Source organism: Tachypleus tridentatus, chromosome 4, assembly GCF_004210375.1.
Source record: "Tachypleus tridentatus isolate NWPU-2018 chromosome 4, ASM421037v1, whole genome shotgun sequence".
Taxonomy (NCBI): domain Eukaryota; kingdom Metazoa; phylum Arthropoda; class Merostomata; order Xiphosura; family Limulidae; genus Tachypleus; species Tachypleus tridentatus.
In genome coordinates this window covers 104479275-104501876 of record NC_134828.1, presented here as the reverse complement: position 1 = coordinate 104501876, position 22602 = coordinate 104479275, and the positions used below count along the sequence as shown (strand labels likewise).

The 22602-nt window shown below is 30.3% G+C and overlaps 1 protein-coding gene across 4 annotated transcripts; it reads right to left on the bottom strand.

The window, feature by feature from the left end:
- Window positions 1–620: 620 nt before the first annotated feature.
- On the bottom strand, window positions 621–21733 carry meigo (Solute carrier family 35 member B1 homolog meigo). 4 transcript variants are annotated; one of them, XR_013027963.1, is made up of 10 exons: window positions 21511–21695; window positions 15848–15951; window positions 14256–14386; window positions 11302–11496; window positions 10483–10609; window positions 9604–9710; window positions 7749–7902; window positions 5776–5831; window positions 4408–4460; window positions 621–3200 (listed from the first exon to the last, which is right to left on the bottom strand). XR_013027963.1 is itself a non-coding variant. In XM_076500365.1 (9 exons), the coding sequence occupies exons 1-8, from the start codon at window positions 21591–21593 to the stop codon at window positions 5779–5781; spliced, it is 954 nt and encodes a 317-aa protein (XP_076356480.1). In that variant the 5' UTR covers window positions 21594–21695; the 3' UTR covers window positions 621–4460; window positions 5776–5778. The 4 variants fall into 4 exon arrangements, 3 of the variants coding, with proteins under 3 accessions (XP_076356480.1, XP_076356481.1, XP_076356479.1); XM_076500365.1 differs by having other exon boundaries at window positions 621–4460; XM_076500366.1 differs by having other exon boundaries at window positions 621–5831; window positions 21641–21733.
- Window positions 21734–22602: the final 869 nt, after the last annotated feature.

The following is a 22602-nucleotide window of genomic DNA, read 5'->3' as shown; positions in this document are numbered from 1 at the left end:
TCTGGGATGTAGCAACTACCCTAGCTGCAGACTTAAACAGATGGGCAGGAATGGATGAAATTGTTCCACAGTTATGTGCATGAAGTTAAGTATTTTAGAAACAACTATACCAATAGTTCTAACATTTAAGATGAGAATGTCCCTCGCAGTTTTGTTTAAATACATCCTGCAGAATGGTGTTACATTGACAATGAGATCTTGGGAAATAACTTCAAACTATTTTCAATAAGTCAGCAACAGCAGACTTGGTTAATGGGATACAAAATGTATTGCTACTGTGTATAGTAAAGTGGCTTAAGCATATTCATAAAGCCATCAGACTAGCCCCAGTTAATGTAAGTCATCAACAAATCTTTTGTAGATTCTATTAAGATAGTAACCATGTAAGTATAGGGCAAATTTATCACCAAGTGAAATATTTGTCATCTTTCTGTATATATGTCAAGGTTAATAAGACTTTCTACAGTTTGGATGTCTGAACTGTTAGTGAGGAAGAAGGTTTATATTTCCATTGGTGGTCAGTACGACTAATGCAGAAGATAAATTTCACTGTATTAAAGGTTTATGTTATATAGATCTGCTCCACAATCTATGTAACAGTGACAGAGATTGGCTTCAGATTTTTGTAAATAAACATTATCTTACACATTTATTGAACACAGTTGATATATATTCACTGGGATCATCTCAGCACAAATATATCCATAATTACTATAACAGTCCCAAAACTATATATAAAACTAATTATATAGGAGAAATATATTTCAAACATTTCACATAGTAAAACTATTCAAAATGTACTGTATTGTATAGTTTCTGAATTTCACCTAGTGAAACATTACAAATAAGAAGTTTTGCTATTCCCAACTAATTTTAAACAAAACTTTGAACTGGTGAAATCTCCTTGTAAGGAAAGTTCATATCTACAAACTTTCATAATATTTGTTATGGAGCCTGTTGTGAGCAAAAGTACTGGCTACGTTATCAATGTAATTACTGTTACATTTCAATTACTTATATATTACGTCATTCTAGTCTACTTTCTATAAACAGCTCATTATTTATTTGTAAATACAAAGTGACTGAATGTTTTAATATTCAATGCTGGTTTGGCTTATTTCATTTTCCCAATATTTTAACACTGAAAGAATATATAATACTGGAATAAATAAATGGAACAGCTCTATTAGATGCATCCTATGATGAGTCACTTAAATTTGTTCCAGTACAGGCCTTGTTCGAAAATAGTATTCATGGTAATATAGGTTACAGCAACAAATATTAAGAAACTTTTGCCTTGCAAAGAACCAGTATTCTCACACTTACTATATTCAGTAAATTAACAATCCTCCACTGGTATGTGTTTCAAAGAACAAAATTTAATATTTTAAATTGATTTATTTTACAAGTAATTCTGAATGATGCAATCATTCTCTAACCCAGGCATGTTTTGAAGTTACATATGTAAACAAAATTGTTGCAATAAACCTCTAAAGTAAATATTGTTTAAACATAACTTCAAATAAAATGAGTGATTTTGACTTTGAAAACTTACTAGAACAGAGCATTTAACCTGATGTTATTGGTACAAGCAAGCAGTTTAAAATGTTGCATGTTTAATCTAGAACATGGAAATATTAAACATGTGATACACACATTCCGTCAAAATGTTGAGAGAGAATAAATCAGAATGTTATAAATAATAGTATACAGGTTCAGTTAAATGTCTTCTCCCGCCACACCAAAATGGAATTCCTTGATTATTAATGATGCAGTTATTTAAAACTTATCAAAATTTATATTGTTTAACTTTTAAAATAATATTTCCCATATTAACTTACAATTTACCCATGGACACAACATCAAGAACAACAACTCACACTAGCTGGTAAAACACGTTTTAACTGTGTCTTGTAGCACTTTATGAAGTCAACTGAAAGGTTACATATTTTGACTTGAAAATAGACCATACCAAGTTTTAATAAAACCTGCATGTATCCAGCAGACTATTAAACCATTACTTTGCTGGTTAGTCTTCCATACATAGTCTAGCTTCAATTGGTAATAATAAATAAATAAACAGCTATTATATATGGAAACTATAAAGTAAATCATTGTGTCTCAGAAAACAGGTTGGAACATGAAGTACATAAAACTATTACAGAATAGAGAAAATGTGGAGAACAGAAGGAAATGGTTATTTATGTTAAAAATCAGACAATACAATCTACTGTGTGTCGACAAAACAGTTGTCAGGATGAGTGACATACAGGTAAGTGAAAATAATCACCAAACAGATCTATGATAGAATGTACAGAACAGTGAGAAAAAGAAAACAATCAACAAAAGAACAATTCCATTGAGTGGACAACAAAGTAACAGAGGCATAGTGGCTACTAGAATAATTATGAATAAAATATTTTATAAGAGATACACTACTGAAATGTGAAACAGATGCTTAAAAACGTCCCTGTAAACACAAGTTACACAGTCACCAGGGGTGATGCTACCACATGGAAAGTGTGTGTATGAAGCTACAGTCACTGCTGTACCTATCACAGAAGTGAAATGTGACACTTACCTCAACAGTATGGGCAAAATTGTTATAATTATTAAAATAAAAACTCACCTTGTGTATATAAACTTAAAGGATAATTTTAAGACCCAAAACATTTGAGACAATTCCCTAGAAAGACATCTGTGTTCCCCACGTAATCAAAATGGTAACGGTAAACTTCATTACTTGTATGACGAGTTATACAATTTTGAATTTTTTTACAACAATTTTCCAGTGTTTTACTCAACCAAGCACAATTCTTACACTATTAGTAACATAGTAGTGTACTAGTAACAGATTATACTTAACCAAACATAATTTAAAGTTATGGTTTAGTGCACGTGGTAGTGGACTCTCTTGCAATTTAAGACTTGCCTTAAACCACAACTAAATGAGACAAGCTCAGAATTAAAACTGTTAATAACTCCACAACATTCTCTGGGAACTAAATGCATTTAACCAATGAATAACACAGAAAATTGTTTATTATATACACAACGAACTTAATACAGTAAAATTTTGGAAATCCAAGTGCTCTTAGCAACACATAACCCTACCATCACCATCCCTGCTAAACAGGCTGTCTACAATGTTACTATCAGAGATCTTTTACTAGTCAGTAAGAGATGCTGCTACTCTACATGTCAGATGAAAAGGTATACATACAAATATATTATAATGAAGTCACTTATTCATAAGACAAAAACAGCATATATCCTAATTAAGAGGTACTCATGCTGTTTTAGAGCCACAATTCTATTTTGTTACTACTATTATATAATTATCTGATTATTCATTTAGACAAAAGTAATTTTGTAATATTCTTATAGTAATGTTGTGCTACACATACAATCTGGTTGGAGATTTTAAAATAAAGGGTTTAAAATACACAAATTATGGCCTTATTACAGTTACCTCAAGCAATACCTATTGCATTTCCTTTTGTATGGTCTTCCAAACTCACCCCTACACAAATGAACATGCCAACAATTTAAAACTATATAAAGAAATAAACAGAACTTTTTATATTTTCTTAGTGTAATAATAAATACCCAACATGTGTACTGTTGCCTTCAGATATTAGTTTGTTCATTAATAAATCTTTATATGTGAAACAGCTGTTGATCTAAGGAATCCATCACAAACACTAACAACCCCTTAACTGAGGATTTGAAGTTTGCTGTAATTTTAATTACAAAATGGGAATTACTTTTGATAAAGAGTAAAACAAGAATGAAATAAATGATCCTTGTCAAATCGGGTTCTAAGATGGTGATTTAACTAGCGAGTCCTTCACTTGCGACGTCTACAATATGACCAACATCAATATAGATCATGGTGGATAGGCAGAACAACTTGAAGCAACAGAAAAAGAGAAGGTTTTCTACATTGCACTCAAAGATGAGTACAAGATATAAATTCCTTACCCCTATTTAAGATTGTTTTGAATTTAGCACAAAGTTACACAAGGGCTGTCTGCATTGCATACCCCTAATTTAGCAGTGCAAGACTAGACAGAAGACAGCTATTCATCACCACCAACACTTCAGCTATTCTTTTTACCAACAAATAGTGAGATTAACTATAGCATTATAATACCCTCATGGCTGAAAGGATGAGAATGTTTGATGTGATGGGGATTTGAACCCTCAAATTTTGAGTTGAGTGCTAAATGTGACCACCTGGCCAAGCCAGACATTATTTAAGAATTTCTCCATGAATAGTAAATATTATATTTTATAAAAGATCCATGATTGGTATTCAAACTCAGTTCAGAAGTGTCCCTCATAAAATAACAAACCACTTGGAAAACATTACTTCATATCAAGAGAAAAGATGTTTTCTTACATTTTTGGTAATCAAACATCATTTGGAGTTTTCTGGCAACAAATGTGAAAAGGACCTTCAAGAAAATGAAGAAACAAAAACAACATATTCATAAAAACAAACTGAAATTGTGCAGTGACAATATAATCGACATGATTAGAAACAACTAACAGTAAAAGAAGACATGTTTGTACTGTTAAAAGAAACTACCTTTGTCAAACTAAACCTGTTCCTCATTTATCAAAAGATTACTTCAAACCAATGTTAATAAGATTATAAGGCATTCAAACATTTTAATAGTTTCAAAAAATTTCAAATTTAAGCAGTATAGGAAAATAGAAAAAATGAATGTATGAACTGTAACATGAACTACCAACTTAAATAAAACTCATGACTAAAACTAGTAACTTAAAAACATGATCAAGCTCAGTTCAGTAGGTCTGAAAAGGATGAAACAGAACTGTAATACCGTGCAAGTCAGCTATGAGAATATCCAATAACAAGCATAGTATTTAAGAGTCAGCAAAGTAGAAAGCTCGGACAAACATACATGACAAAATAGTAAAACGTTCTTAAATCACACTTCTACATTAAAACTTTTTGTCTAAGTATTTAAGGTTTTCTAAACATAACAGCAAGGATAAATTTGCTACATTTTGCTAGCTTGACTAGCATCAGACAAACCAACTCAGGTGTAAAAACTGTAAACATACTAGAAACTCAATTATCTAATACTTATCACCTTAGAGGGTATGCAACTGTATATTTCATGTCACTGTTTTTCATAATTCAACACCTAACTAGTTTAATGATACTATTTATTCTATGTTGTGGTTAAAGGTTGTTCGTGATGCAGTCAAAAGCTTTTAGCAAACTAAATAAGCCAACAATGGATCTATTATAAAAGTGTTAACTGAATTCAAGACATCTTATCCTTATTTTTAACTTCAAAATTTTAAGCTAAATTTCCAAATAAATTGTTAAAAAACAACTTTAGATTGAATAGTATTACAGCTTCAGAGTTGATGTCAAGGTGACTTAAAGAAACAATTATTCAATAAAAAAAGAAAGGCTTTGCCATAAAAACAGCAATAAAATTGCATTTATAAATGGCTGAAATATAATTGTAAGCTATTTTTTTCACCCAAAACTTAACAGTCACCAAAATGGTATTTTGGTAATAGAACACACATTCAATAAATCACAGTTTTAATTATTTCAGGCTATTTTCCTGAACAAACTTAATTTAAATTTCAATTTTCAAAAACAACTTGTATAACAAAAATTACATTTTGACCATAAAATATTAAATTTTGTTTTACCAGCTTCAAAAACAAGGGAGGTAAAAGCATATGTTCAAAAATAAATTTAACTTCCTAAAAATAATTTACTGTTCACTTCTTCTTGTCAGGTCCTGACTTTCCATAACAGCTGTCTAAAATGAGACCTAACAGAAAAAAACAAAAAAACTGTGCATTTCAGTTTTTATTTTGAAGGGAAGAAACAGCTAGTGTAAACAATCAAATTATTGTTTTTTTTATTTAATGACAGCATTTTCATATATACAGTTGGTATGTGATGAAAATTATATGCTTTCAAAAATAGGAGTCTTATTTTCATTATTTCCACAGACACTAGATCTATATAATTAGTGGTATTTGCTAATTGATGGGCTTATTAATTAAATTTGATTAATCAAATAGTACATCCCCTGAGGTGTTGTATCTACAACCATGCAGTTAAACATGTAAAAAAACCAAAGGAAATGGATAACCCATTTTATTTAGCATGCAAAGAGTGCTTAACAAAAGCAAAAACCTTGTATTTTTTATATTCTTTGAGTAGCCTAAATTTAAAATCAGACCAAAACTGGAATAACATTTATTTTGTAACACAAAACTTAACAGTTATAAGGTTATTTTACAAAATTTGAAAATCAGGGAGTTAAATAAAAATAAAAACTAGAAAATTTATTCATTACATATGATATTAAAGTTTTAATAAGTGAAAGTGTTTAATTTTTCTACACTAACTGCAGTGAGGTTTTCTTTTCACAATAAAAGTTATGACACTATAACATTTTGAAAATTCACTGTGCAAGACAAATTTTTTTATATGAAAGACTTCCACTAGAATATTAATAGAATTTTGAATAAAACATTCATCACTATATAGTCTTACAATAACCTAAACAAGCCAACCAAAATTAGAATAACATGTTATGTAAGTAATTAACTCAACATGGTAATTATTCTGCAATTTCAAGGCTTGTATCGTTATTTCTTGTAATGCATTCAATAAGGAACAAAGACAGAAACAAATTTAAATCTGCTTTTAACCAGAATTAAATAGTTATAATTATTGATACTCATATTTAGAAAATAATCATAGAAGAATCAGTAAACATTACTTTCTTGGGCATTTTTAAAAAGGTCATTACTTAGTCATATCACTTGCAAAATGTCATCAGATGAAACTTTACAATGGCAACACTTAATTGACATTCATATTGCTTCAGTAGTTTGGAGTTGACTATTTATTGGTCCCGATTATAGAATCATAGTCCATACACAAGACAGGCACAACTGTGACAATGCTGAAGAAAATGTTTGGTTTAAAAGTTCTTCAATAATGGCTAAATATAAGTTTGTTTTCACGTTTAGCTTTGGATAGGTACAATTAAAACATTTATCAATATTAGAAAACTTTTAGGCTTAGTAGATGGGCTTAGCATCAATGGATTCCTTCCAACATGGTGGATGCAGTAAACGTAAGGAATTTAAAGGGAAGGCCTGATAAATATGTGAATGATTAAAAAACTTAATATACTTTAGTAAATGGAATAGCCTGCACAAACCAACACATCTTTTGTCATCCTTAAATCTTTCAAGCATTAGGAAAAATTTTTGTTGCCAAATAAAGGTATGTAGGTCTGGCTGTTAAACTTGAAAAAAGGAACCAAGCAAGACAGGAATGGAAGAGGACCTTTGCACTTGATCCAGCAAATGATCACACAGCATCTCCACATTACATAGAGAATAAAATCTCAACATTACAGGTTTCCTCACTTTCTCTGTCAATAGCTTGGTGTTTGAATAGAATCTCAGATATCATAAAAACAACTAAGGTTTTAAATTCAAATAAACTATAAAGATGATTACAGGACAGATTTTATGTTACAATAATCACGGATAGTTTGTCCTTTGTGAACATGTAGCTTAAAATTAAACCAATTTCCATTGGCCTAACAAGACACACAGAAAAGTAAACCTACAATAATATGAAAGTTTTCTGAAAAGAAGGCTTTAAATGAGACCAATTCACGTGTTGGACTTCAGCTCCACTTACTAACTGATGAGATTACCTGAAAACACTAATGCTGTTCCTATCCACTGTCGATTGGAAAGTGCATTTCCAAAAATAATTACTGATCCAAGAACAGTAAAAAACTTTCTTGTGGTAGTTATGATAGAGCAGGAAAGAGGTCCAAATTCACTGACTGTCAAAAAGATGAACATCTGTGAAGAAATAAATGAAAAATTTATTTTGAAGAAACAGCCTTTTGTTTTTAAATTTTGCAAAGTGCTTATTCTGACTGCAGTAAAGGTACATGACAATGAGATTGTAATGAAATTTGCTTGCTTTTATTGTTGTTCTTTTTGGCAAAACCTTGTCATGTAATACGAAACAGTTCACATTCAGAAGTTATGATCATGTTTCTCTAAGTCAATTTGTTGTTATGAAATTAATTCCAAAACACATCTGTTACAGTTCGAGAGTTATCGTTGCTTTAGATTGTAGTTAGTCATATTACTGTAGCAATATTGATTCTGCATTTAGTTATATTTTTGGGTTATTTTTTAACTGTTTTCTTGACCACTACATATAGTTCAGCTGTGGTTAAATTTAGGGTAGACTTATTTTAATTTGTGGTCACTTCACTGGTGGTAAGTTAGTACATTTATGGTACAAACTACAAGACACTTTCTAAACATTTGCATAAACAATGTTTTTGTTCTTTTACATAATATAATGTAATACTTAAACAATAATGTCACTGTGAATTTTTTTATTATTGTGAAACTTCAATGTTTATTCAGAAATATACATCTTTAATTACTTTTGTGCATTTATAATGAATTACCTGACCTTTCTACATTTGAAATGAAAATGTTTGTATTAATAAAAACGTTTTAAATTATTTCACTTGTCCTTCTTGTTAGATATTTTCTTAGATATGTTCTTAACATAAGATGATTCCTCAAAGATAATATAAGATATTATTATGCAAGCTGCAAAGACCCAAACTCAGTTGTTTCAGTAAAGCAAGACGAGAAAGGTATGGAATTAAAGCTATAAACATCATGTAGCAACAAAGAAATATTTTAAAAAGATTTGTTTTCAATTTCATTGGATATGTTTGCAATGCTAGTAACACTTGGAGCATTGAAACAATTTCCAGACAACTTCTATCTGTAGTTTATTCCACGATTTCCACATGTCACTCAAGAGTTATTTCAGGTTTATTTTGAACTCCAACATTTTAATAGTATTTGTTGTGTGAAATAGGAAGGGCAAAACAAATACAGTAGAAACAAGGAACTGCTGTTTTCAAACATTATTGTTACAACATATGGTTTTTATAAAAGTTCATCCATCCAAAACACAATTGTCTTAGTTCTACAATCTTGGCATTTTTCCAAACATATCTACGACTAGCACCATGAATAAATAGACCTAAAATACATGGAAGTATTTTTAGCCATTCAACATAAACATACAATTGTTACAAGCACACATTTTCATAAAACCTAGTAAACGAAACATCTGTTTCAAAACTTATAAAATCATAGATCTTCTGTTTATTAGGTTTCATCTTTGGTGAAACCAGTATCCTATATTTCAGCTTACCTTAAATCACAATTCATTGCTCATAACAATGTTCATTTTATTTGATTTGTTTATTTACAAAAAAATATCATTTTCTGCAAAATAAAAGTGGTTGAATAAAAATCAACTTAAATCAATCACCTGTTTTATTATGAATGATGAATGTTGCCTGCTACATAAAAACCTTAAATCTTTTCAAGAAAAGTTAGGATTAACATTTTATAATTTTATTATATAAAGATTATCATACCATTAACCTCAACCCCAAGGCACAAACACTATTTAGCTAGAAAATTTAACTTTCAAAACTGTCAATAAAATCTGCTTACCTGTCCTAATGCACTGGTAATGGAAAACATTAAGATGTTGTAAATGACATAAGGATAACTCTGTACAAATACCAAAAACTTCCACACTTCTCCAGTCAACAAAAGAGCTGAAAACAAAACATCTATTAAATGCAATCATCAAAGGTAAGTCAATACTTTTATGTTTCTTTAACACTTTTTGAAGACTGCATTTATTGTATTTCCCAGCATCAAAGATACTGTTTTTATCTCAGCACAAGTCTTAAAAATTTACCCTGTGTCTTCCAGGCCAAAGGTTATGTTTCTTGTAAACCTAAGCCTAGAGGAAGTATTTCGACACTAGACAGTAATCCAGGCCGCTCTATATGACCAAGAACGAAATGTACAAGTTACTTAGTATTAAATAACAAATAAATAAACAAGAACAGATTACTGTATATATAGTGCTGTAACATCAGCACTCTTTTTAACTCCTCAGGCTTAGAATAACATTATTACTGATAATAATACAGATATTATAGTGGTAATATAAGGTACACACTTTCAAAAGTAGATATAATAAGCACATAGCTCACAAAAAATTAGAAGTATAGAAGACTTGTGTACTGTAAGTCACTAAGCAATTCATGAAACATCTTGGTAAGATTAGTGGGCGTGCTGTGACCTTATTCTTGTGTTTTTTTCTGTGCGTGCATTTAAACAAAAACCTTTTTATCTCTACTTTACTGTATCAATCAATATTTTGAGAGATTCTACCCATAAAAAGTCAGTTTTCTTTTCATCCAGACAATGCAGTTTTGTAAAATGAAATTTGCTATTTTCAGACAGAAACTAAGACAAAAAATCAAAGTCAAATCACCTTATACAATGATTGCCAGTCATTAGAATACTAAATCTTACCTATTCCAAGGTAACATATAGACCAAATATTCATCATTAGCATCATGTGACCTGACTTAGACTGGTACTCAGAGCGCATCCTTTCTTGGATTGCACCGGTAAACCCATCCATAGTGAGTGAAACGAGCTACCAAAACAGTTAAACATGACCAGAAATGTGTGTAATACAGAATGTTAAAAAAACAAACTATTAGCCCTTACAAAATTAACTAATCACAATATATACATGTAAAATTACACAATTACTATGTATTTTCATTGATAAAATACAAGCAACATTTGAAAAAAAAAAATAGGCACTAAGTAGAGTACATTTCCCCACCACACAGAGTTGGTCACATTTGACTCTTAAAAATATAAACAAACACAGACCAGTAATCACAGAACAATGGGGAATAATATTCTACAACTGTCTACAAAGGTTAATTTTCACTGAGTTATAGAGCAAAAATAGTGGAAGAAAATCAGCTTTCATGTTAACAGTTTTTTTCTAGGATTTTTGTAAACTTGACACTTCAAAGACTAATCTAATTTGGATCATAGTCAAAATTTATACCATTGTTAATCAAAATCCTTTAAACTATTTGAGAAATTTTGCTGATAAACATACACACATTTATAGGGATGAAAACAACCTCCATCCACCTTCAGTGGTAGAGGTGGAGATTGCAATATCTAATAACATGAATATACCTTAAGTTTCTTTATTTCTTGTGTCAGTTCAAATAATTTTATCAAGTAAACATCATAAAACTGTTTTTCTCATGTTTTCATCATTAATAACTTACTAGTGAAACTTTACGGTGAATTACAACTTACCAGTAAAACTTCTCCCACACCAATCAATGACCCTGAGTGGGTGTCAGAAGCAGCTTTGTTGTCCTTGTACATGAACAAACAAACACCAGTCACAATCAACAATACAAACAAGTACTTTAAAAGTGTATAGTTTTTACGTCCAATTAAAACACCAAGAATCATAACTGGTATTGGTTTACAAGACTTCCCTACAACCTGAAAATGAAAGAGAAAGTATTATTTTTAGAGAGTATATAACTAAAAAATATCTTTATAAATATAGATTTGTTTTCAATCAGATGGTGATGAGAAGGGATACTCAACTATTTAAATAAAATATACAAATACTATTTATAAAACTTTCAACCACAATGACATTCTTCAACAAGTCTGGCAAGTGATTTGATAACTCAAAGAATTAACAGCAAATTTATAATTTTATCACTGCCACTTAAATTTGATATGCTTAAAAAAGTCTGATAATGCAAAACCAGAATAAAGATAACTAATGTCACAAGATTTTCTAGACCAAATTATCTAGTAACAAATTACTATAGTCCAGAAGAAATTGCAACTGAAATAGTAATGCTTAATTCAATCACCATTATACATAAGACTGTTAGTAGTTAAATATATTTAGATACACTTATTGTACAATTAATAAACATGCATAATATAATTAAGTACCCTGTGTTGAGTAATATTAAGAAATTAGTATCCATATAACAATACTACTTGGAAAGATGCAACATTAAAATAAAAATTATTGAAAGGGAGTAACATAAAATTTAACACTAAGAGGAAAGAAGGTAATAAAATAATAATATATTCACACTAATATTAGGTTTTCCACAAAAGTGTTTCTGTAGAAGGTTAATTTGTTTGTGCAAAATAGAATAATTTGACCGTACCTTAAAATTCTATTAAATAGAATTTTTAATCATCATATAAATTATTTCATTTTAAAACAAACAAATTACCCTTCTATGGAAATATATGTTTAATAACAGCTGGAGGAATGATTTTCTAACAAATATTACATGCAGTTTCCAAAACAACAAATTCCAACCACCAGCAAATGGGTACACCAACATTTTTACCAGTCATCTCCCACCTTATTTATGAATTTACAATCCTTGCAAATTAAAAAACAACTTTCCTCTCTAATAAAAAACTTCTACCCTCAAATTCAGCTCACATTAATATACAGACTTAGCCTCCTCCACACTGAACACTTATTTTAATAAAAAACTTCTACCCTCAAATTCAGCTCACATTAATATACAGACCTAGCCTCCTCCACACTGAACACTTATTTTAATAAAACACTTCTACCCTCAAATTCAGCTCACATTAATATACAGACTTAGCCTCCTCCACACTGAACACTTATTTTAATAAAAAACTTCTACCCTCAAATTCAGCTCACATTAATATACAGACCTAGCCTCCTCCACACTGAACACTTATTTTAATAAAAACTTCTACCCTCAAATTCAGCTCACATTAATATACAGACCTAGCCTCCTCCACACTGAACACTTATTTTAATAAAAAACTTCGACCCTCAAATTCAGCTCACATTAATATACAGACTTAGCCTCCTCCACACTGAACACTTATTTTAATAAAAAACTTCTACCCTCAAATTCAGTTCACATTAATATAGACCTAGCCTCCTCCACACTGAACACTCATTTTAATAAAAAACTTCTACCCTCAAATTCAGCTCACATTAATATACAGACCTAGCCTCCTCCACACTGAACACTTATTTTAATAAAAAACTTCTACCCTCAAATTCAGCTCACATTAATATACAGACCTAGCCTCTTCCACACTGAACACTTATTTTAATAAAAAACTTCTACCCTCAAATTCAGCTCACATTAATATACAGACCTAGCCTCCTCCACACTGAACACTTATTTTAATAAAAAACTTCTACCCTCAAATTCAGCTCACATTAATATACAGACCTAGCCTCCTCCACACTGAACACTTATTTTAATAAAAAACTTCTACCCTCAAATTCAGCTCACATTAATAAACAAACCTAGCCTCCTCCACACTGAACACTTATTTTAATAAAAAACTTCTACCCTCAAATTCAGCTCACATTAATATACAGACCTAGCCTCCTCCACACTGAACACTTATTTTAATACAAAACTTCTATGTTTATGGCCCATGTATAAGTATGAACTTGCTGTAAGGTCATGAACACTAAAGAAAAAGCCACTTAAAAATTAGTCTGAATGCTTAGGAATATCTAACAGAACCAACCATTCACTACTTAAACCCAGGCTCTCATCCAGTCAGTCACATTCTACAACACAATAGTCACAGTATTTCATATAACACTTTCACTGCTCTTAACTACAGTATTTTCAGACCCCGAAATCTACATTTAAAAAGTTTATTCATAGCTAAAGATTGTCCAACTCTTAACAACTCGCAAAACTCTTCAATAGATTTAAAATTATCCTAAATGTTTACACTTAAAATTCAACTGTTTTGGAATATGCCAACAATACTTTGTTGTATTATTCTTCCATTTACCACTTTACTTAATATCTAAGTAAACTAGTGGTTAGGATATTATAGAGTTAGTTAATAATCATCTTTTTAACACAATTTCCAGATTTTGCTGAAAATTAAAAGAATGTATTCCATAACATTCAAATTTTGTAAATGAAATGATGGATCTTAAATCAACTGCCTTCATCCTTTGAGATGTTTTTAAATTACACAAAACTTAAGAGTTTCTTCATAAAAAACCTAAAATAAAATGTTTCTTAACTAACCAAGCCCAGTGGACAGAAACACTTTAATTTTAAGTACTTTTACTCTTTACATTTCCACTAGTATATTTAAGAAAAAAACTTTCATAAAGTCCTCACCATGCATCACATACATACATATGCTAATCCTAATAACTAGAAATAATACAATTTACAACAATTAAAATGTACCTGAGTTGGATAGTTCACATGTTGAAGGGCCATATTACTTGCAATCATAGCTCCTAAGTACGAAAAAGAACATATACCATAGTATTTCTGTGTTGTTTCATCATGTCCTTGATTCAAAAATGTTGCCAACACTGTAAAAATAGAAAAATGTGAGAATGTAAACCCTATAAGGCTAATCAGTTATAAACATGAAATGTTAAAATCAAACTCACTGCTAATACAATGTTGATCATGATATAAGCAATTTCCTTACACGAGTATTACACTGTTAATAAAACACACACTGTAATAATATGTCTAACCATGTGTTTAGAATATCTTGTTCTTGGAAAATGTATAAAAAATAAAAAGCTCTTGTTATTAAGTTTTCAACAAATATAGGTCCAAACCTAAGGAACCCTCATATCCATAAGCACAATGTGCATCAAACAGCTTTGAAGAGAGCTGAAAAACATATGGCACACTAGCTTCCAGGTTACTGAAAGTAATCAACACTAGCTCCTGAAATACCACAATTGTAATGGTCAACATATCAAAAACCTTTGTTCTGCAACTCTGCATCAGTCTGCAGTACATTTCAAAAGTAAATGTGGATTTAAAAAACATTAAAAATAATAATAGTAATAACAAATCAGATGACAAAAAATGATATGTTATTCATATTTATCCTAAAAATTATTATTTTCTTTTGTCAAATTCACAAACTGCTCATTGACAAAATTTTATTAATGAAGTTTATTTTTAAGAGCAGTTTAAAAAAATTTTACTTAATTTCTTGCAAACTCAAATATTGTCTATAAACTTATTTTCCTTGTGATATACTTTAAATTTCATCCAAGTTTTTACTTGTATAAAATTTTTAAAAATGATAGCTTTGTATTTATATTTTACAATTTTAATATGAAAAGATTTATTCTAATAAATTTTCAAAATACAACTAATGGACTTTAGTAATTTCATAGTCTATAAAAGTTACTTGATATAAAAATTAATTTAATTTGTATAAACGTTTATAAACATAATATTCAAAAGTTATAGTTATCATGAGAACATTTATTTTAATATTTATTTTCATATCTATTAAACCCAATACTATATGAGAGATATTAAAAGTTAAAAACAAATATTTTTGTTAGCTAAATAGAAAACACACAATGCAGTTGAAAACTAGAAATGCTACTGTATAAAAGCAGCCTACATAATATTTTAAAACAGTAAATTCTATTATTAAAGTTATTTAATCATTAATTGAAGCAAAGTTTTATAATTTTTTAATCAGTGATCCACCATTTACAAATTTTCAAAAATATGCAGCACGCATGCTAATAATAGATATCTGTGAATTATTCATACAACGTCTTGTTTAAAGTACTAAATGGTAAATGTAAAGCCCAACTTGTAAATAAGTTTACCTCTTGACACTGAAATACACAGTCCACCACAACATGAAGCCTACACTTATTCTTTCAGTTTAAACTTGATCAGAGGTTAAATTTCCCAAAACCCAATGAAATTCAGTGAGAAGTAATAAATCAAATGATAAACTTGGCTTCACATATATTTTTAAGGTTGTTTGTGCTTATAATACTTACTTATTTTGGCAAAAATTGCATTAATGATACACTGAACAAACACCAATGACAAAGTGCACGTGAAGCGTTCTTTCTTATCCCCTTCACCATAATTACTTCGGGTTCTGAAATGAAACATTTTCTGGTTAAAACTGGCTGTAATACATAACTATATAGTGTGTACATTTGTGTAAATATAGGATACTTCATTATTTTTTCTTCTAAATTTAGAACTAATAAAACTCAAGTATAATAGATTTCAGAGACATTAACTCAGGCCTGAAAGAAACTTACCTTATACAGTTTGTAATATTTTCTTTTTAGAAACAGTTACATAATAACAATTAGTTAGGAATTAATCATTACCATTTAATTTATGCATTATAGTACCATCTGAAAAACAAATCTCTGTAGATATATTTTAACAGTCTACAAAATTACTCACACCTAGTTTTTCAGTGCCAAAAAAATGCACACTTACCTTCAAAACAAGAGACTTAATTCATACTACATACCTGTTAAATAAATGCTGAATATGCTGTATAATTACTATAGATTATGATTATTTACAGGATTGCAAAAAAAATAAAAGTGAATAAATGATTATTAGGAATTATTAATAAACATGGAATAATTTCTGTATTTTCCAGCATTTCTTCAGATATATATCATGTTAAAAAAAAGAATGAATTTCCAAACACTTAAAATGTTAATTTTACTGTGTAATCAAAAATCAATTTGGCACTAAATTGGAAAAATTGTTTCCAAATTGTTCTAAGTGCCTTTGACTGAAAATTACATGACATAGGTACTTTATAACTAACAGCAGAATTATTATAAAATTAAATGCTTGTTTCCCAAAAATGCTAATGTTCTCCTTGTATGATAATTGATTTCAAATAGATAGCCACTCTGACAAAATAATAATCAGTGATGTTGAAAAAACCCACCTGTAGAGAAATATATATGTAAATACAGCTTGTTTGGGTTGAGGAAATTTTGTACGTAGAGGAGTGAATAACGTTTCGACCTTCTTTGGGCATCGTCATCTGACGATGAACCTGATGATGACCGAAGAAGGTCGAAACATTGCTCACTCCTCTACGTAAAAAATTTTCTCAACCCAAACGAGCCATTTTTACATATATAGATAGCCACTCTTCCAAGAACAAATAGCAAATATTTAATGCCATTGCCAAATGTTTTGGTGTATAAGCCATGTTTCTGTATGCATTATAATATAGCCCTCAACCAATACAAGGAACACATCTTCCAGGATGAATACTTCCACTGACACACTATGCATATCAAAAGCTCCTTTTTCCCAAAACAAAAGATGCATCTACAACAGAGAGAAGAGGGGGGTTCAGTGGCTATATACCTGTGATACACTTTTGGATAACGAAAATGTTAACTTCAGAAATACTACTTACCTGTCCACAAAACAGATACCTAGAATCCAATACTGAGAAAAATAATGGACAGACTGGTGCAGATAAAGAAATTTAAACTGAGAGTTTCTTTTCATGTAACAGAAAGGGAAAACTCAAACTGCATCCCCCACTCAGTGAGGGAAACTAATGAGAGCATTACTTGGTAAAAGACCACATCCATCTCAAAAAGGGAATATTCTTTACCCAATACAAATAGTAAATAAAGTGTCACAATTGGAGTTGGAATGTAAAGCTACTTGCCTGAACCACATGCATAATATCACAGTGATCTACAAGTGACTCAAAAAGGAAGAATAAGAGCAAAGTTTTAGTGAAATTTCCAAACAGGAGAAAACTGAGGTCTGAATAATTACACAAAAAAGAAAAGGGTGGGTAGGTGAAAGAGTAATTACAGAAAACATCCGATGACTCTCCCTTACAGTCTAGTTCTGGGGAGGAAGGAATAATATGGAAATAAAATCAACCTGGGAAATAATATGGAAAGCTTACAACACAAAAATATTGAAATGACTTGTCCCACAAAATAGAATAATAAAATATAGCACAAGAAAAAAAATGGTGCAGGGAATATATCGCCAAAGGTTTGAATAAAGAAATGTACAAGCTCTGAGAACTGAAGAGATATTCCAGTCAAGAAGAGGAACTGGGTAATAAGAGAAAGTGAACAAAATCTCAAGAAATATCTGAAAGAACCTGAGAAGGAAAGGAAAATGACTGAATAAAAGATAGAAGGTTGTTAATAAAATCATTCAATAATCAATAATTATAAAATTGGACAGACCATACTAAAAAAACTAAGTAAAAAGAAGTGAGATAAGAAACAGTGGATGACTTAAAGGAAGGAGGTGATTAATGGGCCAGCATTAATAAGTTGCTTTCAGCAATAAAATTCAAGGGGTAAAATGGGTGAAAAGAAGTGAGCAAGAATACAAATATGCCTACCTTGGAATAGAATGGATGAAAGTTACACGTGAAGATGAAGGTATGGAACTTTGTGGTGAAAAATGGAATTCTGAGACTGATGTAAAAAGGGATCTCCAACATGGAGGAGAGAGAAGCTCCAGATGTGAAAAAGTGACAAATACAAGTAAGCTAGGCAAAGAAGAGTAACAAGAAGAACCTAGCAAAGATGTTATGAATTAAAGACAACCACCTAGTAAGAAGTAGAGGAGAAGGATATATAGATGATCAAGCAATCCAAACTCAGACAATATACCACCAGGGCCATGAAGCATGGCACTAAAAACCATAGAGTAGAAGTCTGTGTCGAGGGAGTCATAAATGCATCAATAAAAAAATCTCCAAAAGTGGGAATAATTCCATATAAACACCAAGATATGTAAGGATCACTCTGCCAGAAAAATTTGGTAACTGCAATACAGTTGATTCATTACTAAAATTACAGCTCCAAGAAGATGGTTAGGTTTGTTCTGAATTTTGCGCAAAGCTACACGAGGGCTATCTGCACTAGCCATTCCTAATTTAGCAGTGTAAGACTAGAGGGAAGGCAGCTAGTCATCACTACCCACCACCAACTCTTGGACTACTTTTTTACTAAAGAATAGTGGGATAAACAGTCACATTATAATGCCCCCACAACTGAAAAGGCAAGCATATTTGGTGCGGCAGGGATTTGAACCTGCAATCCTCAGATTATGAGTAGAGTACCTTAACCACCTGTCCATGCCAAGCTTCAAGAAGATGGAGGGCCAACAACTATGTTGGTTAACATAAGTTGAAATAGAACAAAGCACAGTGTCTGAACAGTTGTAACAAGAAATGTAGGTAGGTCCATTTAACTGCCTACTTCTCAAAGACAGTGATGTAGAAAGACCACTTAAGTATCCAGAACCATACCCAAACCAGCCATAAATAAAAATAGCAGACAATAAATTTTAAAACATTCTAATTCTAAATACCTCAGGCAGAGACAAATTATTTATTAAGCACAATAGACACAGGCCTACAAGAACTATGGATTCATGAAAATTTTCCTTAAAATGTGATCTTAGAGGGACAAAATATACCAAGTGTAAAAACACAATACACATTTCAATGTGAAAACTTTATTACATCTTTAAGTTATATGATATAATTTTTGTACATACACTGGTTTGTGTACTCACATTTACATAAATATACAGCTGATATTTAACTACAGTGTATTAACACAAACAGCAAGTATACATTATACACTTGTAAATACTTAAATTTCATACCATAAATCATACATTTATCCAAGTTTTAACTTATGACTGGTAGAGCCTATGAACAGAAGGTTCCTAGGCCCTGTGATTACCTTCATCCAGCACCGACTTCATGTGTATATAAAAAAATTATAGTTATTAGTTTAATATATACTAAATTATAAAACAAATTGTTCCTTGGATACATGTGTTTCATATCAAGTAAGGGTTTCAAAGCTATTTAAAATCAATAATCATTTTACACAAATATCAATTTTTAAGGATATTAATGTTACACTGTGAAATAAATTTACCGATAAAAACAGTGTCAAGTTCATTAACATAAGGTAATTAGCATTTACATATATTATCTAATAATTAAGTAGTCTGAGTTCTGAAATTTCAGGATGTTTATAAAACTTTTGTAAAATGATCAACACATTCACAGAAAACAAATCATCAATTCATTCTATGAAAAGTAAATTTATCTCATTAAAACAAAAATGTTAACTTTGATTTAACTCATTCCAATGTTTGAAACCTCTTAAAAAAGTTGGATATCTATTCCAAATTTTAACTATATTATTCTATCCTACTATTTAATAATATAAATTACTAAAATATTTTTTTCCTTACCATATTTTACATAAACAGCCAAGGGTTTCAACCTATTTAAAATAGTAATCCACATAATCTTAATTTATACCCATTAGATAATCTTTTTGTTCCCAAAACTTTAAATCGTTAAAGCTTTCCTCTGAACCCCTCCCAACAAGTCAATTAACTTTCTTAAATAAAGAGACTAAAAATGTACACAGTATTCCAGGTGAAGCCTGAATGATTATTTGCATAAGAAAATAACCAACTTTCAATCAACAGGTCTATTTTTATATACTAAAGATTTATTATCTTTGATATTAGAAACACAGCACTCTTTCAACAGCTTGAGAGACTTATGCCCCACTATGCTAAGATCTTTTTCATTAGTCATGCCATTAAGTAAGCTCAAATAATTGGATAGTTTACTAACTAGTTCAAGTCTCTCAGTAATACCTATACATCATTATAATGTGCATGAGGAAAAACAGTCCCAGTAAATGATATCAAAGACATTCCACTGGCAATATGGAATTCAGTTTAACTGACTCCCCTTTAATCACTTTGTTTCATATCATTCCTCATATTAAAAGACAGTTTACTCACTTTCCCACCAAATCCAACCAAAATCATTTTCTTAGCTAATGTTTGGGGATATTTTATCAAAAACTTTATGAAAATTTGAGTGCAAAACACCAGATCCTTTCTCGTTATCTAGATAAAATGTAACATCTGCTAAAGCAGTTAACAAATTAATAAAAGACTTCCCTTTTGTGAATCGATATTAATTTTATTTTAAAATAGCATATTTCACTAGATGGTTTTGTAAAGCTATTACCAGATACTTCTTAAAATAAAATAATAAATCAAGAGCAAGACAACTGTTCTACAATTTCCAGGACAATTCTTACTACCTTCTTTGAGAACAGGAAAAGCATTATCAAGTCTTCACGTTTCCAGGTAGTTAATAACAAACTTTATTTAACCATCCACCTTTTGTTAAATTCGGTAACATATTTTATTACTTGGTATATCTCACCCACTTAAATACATTTAAATATATATATATATACCGTTCTTAAAATTAAAATACACAATAATGATATGCAGAATGCCTCCTATCTTTATTATAATAAATACCTCCGCAACCTACTTCAGAGAATAAGATTGATTATTCCCATCTCTACCTCCTCAAGTTCTCAGCTGGAATTAGAAACATTACAATTCTAATAATACTCAACCTATTTTACACCAACACAGACATTAACAATCCCAAACAACGTTTATTGATATTATTTCTAAATAACAACATCTGTTGTTTCCGTATATGCAACGTTAGCTATCATTATTTCAATTTTCAAACTTAAGTTACAATTAATGTTAACTATAGGTTACACCTCATGTCAAAAATTAATAATAAAATGAAACATATTTCCTTAAAACTTACATATTCTCCTGCATTATTCCAAAGTAAAAATAACATACAAATATTCCTAACGCGTAAAAGATTAGTTTATGTGGAAAATACATATCTGGATTTTAACTACTTTTTATTTCTAATGCAGTATACTTCACACCTCATTTGATACAACTTCTCTCAATTTACTTTTCACATCACGGTCATCCAAATATGAATAAAATACGTAGATAGTAGTGCCATCTAGCACTTATGTTTCACACTTATCTAAATGACACGTGTACCATGTTTATTTTGTTTTGTTTATTCTTCAGCACAAAGCTCCGCAATGGATTATTTGGACTGTGCTCACATCGAATATCAAAACGCGATTTTTGGAGTTATAAGCATACAGACTAACTTCTGAGCCACAGGGAGCGCATAATAATAAATTTATCTATTCAACGAGTAATAATAAGGTATTGACATAAAAACATTATCATAAAAATCAATATGAGAACAAATAATAAAATATCGCAATTATTTTCCAAATTTATAAAATAGGTTTATAATCAAACATTTATTTATAATTAAGGTTCGTCCTTTACATCTATATGAAATAATTCTGATGAAACAGAAAAAAGTTAGTTCTCGTTATTTTACACATTTTAAATAGCCGAAATATGTGTGTTTTTTATAGTAAAGCCACATGGTGTTCTCTGCTGAGTCCACCAATGGGAATCGAACCGCTGATTTTAGTATTATAAATCCGAAGACATATCGCTGTACTAGCGAGGAACTAGCCAAAGTATCAAGGAAACAGATTGTTAGAGCATAAATTTGATCACAAAAATTATGCTAGTTTTTGATAACATTATTTGTAAAGTTTTGAAAAACAAACTTGAGTAAACAATATCTAGTAAAATGAGAGGTATAGCGATGAATAATCAATACATTTTGTAGGAAGATTAGTGCCATTCGGCGACTCAGCGGTAAATCTGGTCTTGGATGCTAAAATCAGATTTCGATACTTACAGTGGTTATAGCAAAGAGAACCCATTGTGTATATTTGTGCTTGATAATACAGCAAGGAAGACAGAGTTGCCATAGTTTTCATTTACAAGATATCCTTTTTCATCACCA

Excerpts from the sequence above, each read along its gene's own strand:
- meigo (XM_076500364.1), bottom strand. The coding sequence starts at position 21,593 with ATGTATTTTCCACATAAACTAATCTTTTACGCGTTAGGAATATTTGTA. Across the intron at positions 9,711-10,482 it reads TATATGTTACCTTGGAATAG|CTCTTTTGTTGACTGGAGAA; the intron begins GTAAGATTTAGT and ends TTTTGTTTTCAG. Across the intron at positions 5,832-7,748 it reads AACAGCATTAGTGTTTTCAG|GTCTCATTTTAGACAGCTGT; the intron begins GTAATCTCATCA and ends TTTTTCTGTTAG.